The following is a 5,109-nucleotide window of genomic DNA, read 5'->3' on the forward strand; positions in this document are numbered from 1 at the left end:
ACATTTTTAGTAATTCTCTTAGAAATTAAAAAAAGAAACTTATGAGATAAAAAAGTTTTAAAAATTTATATATATTTTTTTTTTCCAAAACTTATACAACTGCATCTCCACTACTTTTCAAACTACGTTTAAACTCTTATATATAAAACCGCACAAATATAAAAGATTAATAGGTGTTGTTTCGTTGAGGATATCTTGAAATTTCCTTAACTTGGCAAAACATAATGTCTTTTTGGTAGAGAGATTCATAAAAATTTGTTCATCTATGCCATTTGTATAACATTTCTCCATTTGGTTTAGAAAGCTAGCCATTTGCACTATTTAAAAAGATAAGTTAGACGTGATTTTTTGAGGATAACCGGCTAAATTATAAAATGAAAAAATAAAGCAACCGAAAATACCCTCCCGAAGCGCTAAGATATTATCATAATAGCAACTTTTACGGGTAAATGGTAGCATCTTGATTCATTTCAAATTTTAAAACAGGGTTATTTTCGTAATAGTAACTTTTTTTCCATCTATATTTTACTTACAGTCAAACATAGACTTTATAAATGTTACCTAATTTTTCCGATAAATTTTTTTTCAACCAAACAATTTTTTTTACATTTTGTTAGCAAAAGTAACTCCCCTCCATTTCCCTATAATAACATTTCCCCCTTGTTCGTAAAATTTTTCGTGAACCAAACGCCCTTGAACTCCTATGGTGTATTATTTCCATCATCTTGGAACAACAACATGCATTCCTTGTTGCTTGTGGAACCTCTCACTCTTCCACCCCGAAACCCACGAATTGGCGCTACCACCAACCGAACAAAACGACGTAGCTTGTCCCTTCAACCCTCAAACTCCACCCACCAGTACCACCCACATCAAAAAGTCCCTCACTTGACCCTTTATGATGAGCCACTGAGTTCCACCACTTACGCTTTGATTCTTGAATCTTGTGGGTCCCTCGGTTTGGGAAAACAGGTTCATGCTCACTCCATTAAAGCTGGGTTTCGTGGGCACGAGTTTGTTGAAACCAAGTTGCTTCAGATGTATGGTAATACCGGCTCCTTTGAGTGTGCTCGCCTGTTGTTCGACACAATGTCCCTTAGAAACTTGTATTCTTGGACTGCACTCCTGCGTCTTCATGTTGATATGGGGTTCTTCGAGGAAGCGTTTCTTCTTTTTAAAGAATTGCTATATGAAGGAGTGCGAGTGCAATTGGATTTTTTTGTGTTCCCCGTGGTGTTGAAGATTTGTTGTGGTCTTGATGCATTGGAGCTGGGTAGGCAATTGCATGGGATGGTCTTCAAACATGAGTTTGTTACCAATGTTTATGTGGGCAATGCTTTGATTGATATGTATGGTAAATGTGGGAGCTTGGATGAGGCCAAGAAAGTTCTAGAAGGAATGCCCCAAAAGGATTGTGTCTCTTGGAATTCTATTATTACTGCATGTGCTGCCAATGGGATGGTATACGAGGCATTGGATCTTTTGGAAAATATGTCTGCGGGTGATTTAGCACCCAATCTTGTTTCTTGGAGCGCAGTTATTGCAGGATTCTCGCAAAATGGTTATGATGTTGAATCGGTTGAACTACTCGCCAGAATGCTAAGAGTAGGGATGAAACCAAATGCTCGAACGCTGGCAAGTGTCCTTCCTGCTTGTGCCAGGATACAATGGCAAAGGCTTGGGAAAGAATTGCATGGCTACATCATTAGACATGAGTTTTTCTCTAATGCTTTTGTTGTGAATGCATTAGTTGATGTGTATAGAAGGTGTGGCAATATGAAAAGTGCCTTCAAAATATTTTCCAAGTTCTCAAGGAAATGTACTGCATCTTACAATACAATAATAACTGGTTATTGGGAAAATGGAAATATCTTTAAGGCCAAGGAATTGTTTGATCAGATGGAGCAGGGAGGTGTAGAGAGGGACAGGATATCATGGAATTCTATAATATCAGGGTATGTGGACAATTTCCTGTTTGATAAAGCCTTTGGCTTGTTTCAAGATTTACTGAAGGAAGGAATTGAACCCGATTCTTTCACTCTTGGAAGTGTCCTTACTGGCTGTGCTGATATGGCTTCTATTCGACGAGGGAAAGAGGTACATTCACAGGTCATTGTCAAAGGTCTGCAGTCCAACAGTTTTGTGGGTGGAGCTTTGGTAGAAATGTACTGTAAATGCCAGGACATAATGGCTGCTCAAATGGCATTTGAGGAAGTAACTGAAAGAGATGTAGCAACTTGGAATGCTTTGATATCTGGCTATGCCCGCTCTAATCAAACCCAAAAGATAGAAGAACTTCTCCAGAAAATGGAAGGGGATGGTTTTGAGCCAAATGTGCATACATGGAATGGTATTATCGCTGGCTATGTGGAAAATAAACATTACGATTCAGCAACACAATTGTTCACTCAAATGCAGATTTCAAATTTGAGGCCTGACATTTACACAGTTGGAATAATTTTAGCAGCATGCTCCAAGTTAGCTACAATTCAACGAGGAAAGCAGGTCCATGCATATTCCATAAGAGCCGGGCATGACTCGGATGTTCATATTGGAGCTGCCCTGGTAGACATGTATGCGAAATGTGGGGGTATTAAGTATTGCTATCTAGTTTATAACAGGATATCAAACCCTGATTTGGTGTCCCACAATGCATTGCTCACTGCATATGCCATGCACGGACATGGGGAAGAAGGAATTGCTCTTTTTCGCAGAATGTTGGCTGGAAAAGTGAGACCAGACCATGTAACTTTCCTATCAGTTCTTTCTTCATGTGTTCATGCTGGATCAATTGAGATAGGTCGTGAATGCTTTTCTATGATGGAAACATACAATGTGACGCCCACATTGAAGCATTATACATGTATGGTTGACCTCTTGAGTCGTGCAGGGAAGCTCAATGAAGCATATAAACTTATCAAGAACATGCCTATGGAGGCTGATTCAGTGACCTGGAGTGCACTGCTTGGAGGTTGTTTTATTCATAGTGAAGTTGCCTTAGGTGAAATTGCAGCAAAAAAGCTCATAGAATTGGAGCCGTATAACACTGGAAACTATGTTATGCTAGCAAACTTGTATGCTTCAGTAGGGAGATGGCATTATGTCGCTCAAACTAGACAATTAATGAAAGATAAGGGGATACAGAAGAGTCCAGGGTGCAGTTGGATAGAAGATAGAGATGGGGTTCATGTGTTTCTTGCTAGTGATAAAACTCACAAAAGAGCAGATGAGATATATTATATTCTGGATAATTTGACTAATTTAATTAGAATAAAGCATAAAAGTCAATTATAACATGATTCAATTAACATTACATGCAGAAATTTGCAACCTTCGTATACATGGACCAGAAAATTTTGATTTTTCAAGTATGAATTTTCCTTCCTTGTACTTGTGTGATGCATCATAAGCTCTTTCATACCTCCAATCCAACACTTGGCGGGAATCACCACAATAAACATGACCCTACGAGGCTACGACAATATTTACTTACATAGGAGAACATAAAAGCACGGCCATTTCTTGCCTGGTAATAAAAGTTAGTATGAGAGGAATATCAGACAAGGATCTGGGAAATTTTTACTGAGAGAGTTAAAACTGAAAGATAAGTTTCATCAACCAAAATCCCGTAGTTAAAGTACACATGTCTATTTACCAAAAAAGAAAAAGAAAAAAGTACACATGTCTAGAAGAGAAAATACCTTCTTTCATCAACCAAATCCCATACTGTTATTGTCTTCCTAATAAAACTTATGTAATAAAATAATTTGCTGTGATAATTAACCTAATTCCATCATCATAACAACCCCAACCCCCATTTGTATGTATAAAATAACTGTGACTGTCTTTATTGGAAAATTGATGGGAAATATGTCTTCAGTATTCACAACCTCACGACCACCAACAACACAAACATTCTGGTATCCATTAAACTCACTACTCACTAGAATTAGGCAGTTTCATCTGTCATTCCAAGCAATCATTGCATTAAACTTCGATAAATAATAAATTTATCAGTATTAATATATAGTATGGAATTGAAGTGTGAAACTAATACTTTTATTTCTGATCATTTAAAGAAAAATAATGAGTAACGGACCAAATTTCAACCATAGGATTGGGAATAAAGGTATCTATCTCTTTCTCAATTTTGAACTTGTGGTCTGAATTTATTGCAGTTCATAGGGGTTTGGCTTTTAAAGTGGAATCTAGTCATATTGATGATGGAAAAACAAACTTCCCTGCTTTGTGATCTTATAGAAAATATGAGTTCAACTTTTTTTCCCTCCTAGAATTTCTCTTTAGCCCCTCCTTATCACAAAACAATATAATTGTGATCTTAGCTGTGCATCATTAAATCTTGCTACCACTTGACCCTTTTTTTTTAAAGAAAAAACAAATGGAGACGGAAGGTTTGAAGGTGAAAAACAAAATAAAAAACAAAGCACGATCCATTTTGAAGGAGATTTTTCAAGTAACATTTCTTTAGCGCTGGTAGCAAACTAGCCAGTAAAGAAGAGTAAAGGGAAGGTGCAAAGGTTTCAGCCATAATAACAAGAGGCATATCTTTAGGGAAAATAATAACGCATTGTCAAGTATGGACAAGCATCACTTCTTATTTTTCTTTAAGCTTGAATATTATAATTAACTTTCATTATTTCTCATCACATGCATTACAATGAAAATAGTCTATCAATTTTTCATACTTTATGAAGATCAATGAAATTATTACATTTAATTTTCTAAATATTTATATGCAATGCTTTGGCTGCTACATAGAGTGGAGTGAACGAGAACGATGAGGGTCATTACATACAAATTTACAACATTTCAGATATAATGATCCCATCAGAGAAAATTCCATTTAATCGAGCAGGGAAAGGGGTAATCACACGTTTATACTAACAACTTTATCTAAGCTGATGGCACTCAAGGAGTAGTTGAGTAGCTTCCTTTCATAGATAAATCCTAGGAAGTAATCCTCTAGGGACCACTGTCTGGTCTCTGGGACCAAACATGCCACTGCCTCTCTAACCAGTACTCTTGGAGTTCCTATTCTTAACTACTGTTTTTCTTACCAAACGAGAAAACAACAAGTTCAACCAAAAA

General features: G+C 36.8%; 1 protein-coding gene across 1 annotated transcript; it reads left to right on the forward strand.

Moving 5' to 3' along the window:
- Positions 1-738: 738 nt before the first annotated feature.
- LOC133292421 (pentatricopeptide repeat-containing protein At2g13600-like) lies at positions 739-3,294 on the forward strand. The gene has a single exon (XM_061490822.1). It carries the CDS (start codon positions 739-741, stop codon positions 3,292-3,294), a length of 2,556 nt encoding a protein of 851 aa, XP_061346806.1.
- The last annotated feature ends 1,815 nt before the right edge of the window (positions 3,295-5,109 follow it).

This window comes from Gastrolobium bilobum, unplaced genomic scaffold, assembly GCF_033153095.1.
Source record: "Gastrolobium bilobum isolate Gb01-03AN ecotype WA unplaced genomic scaffold, APGP_CSIRO_Gbil_v1 utg8085, whole genome shotgun sequence".
Lineage (NCBI taxonomy): Eukaryota > Viridiplantae > Streptophyta > Magnoliopsida > Fabales > Fabaceae > Gastrolobium > Gastrolobium bilobum.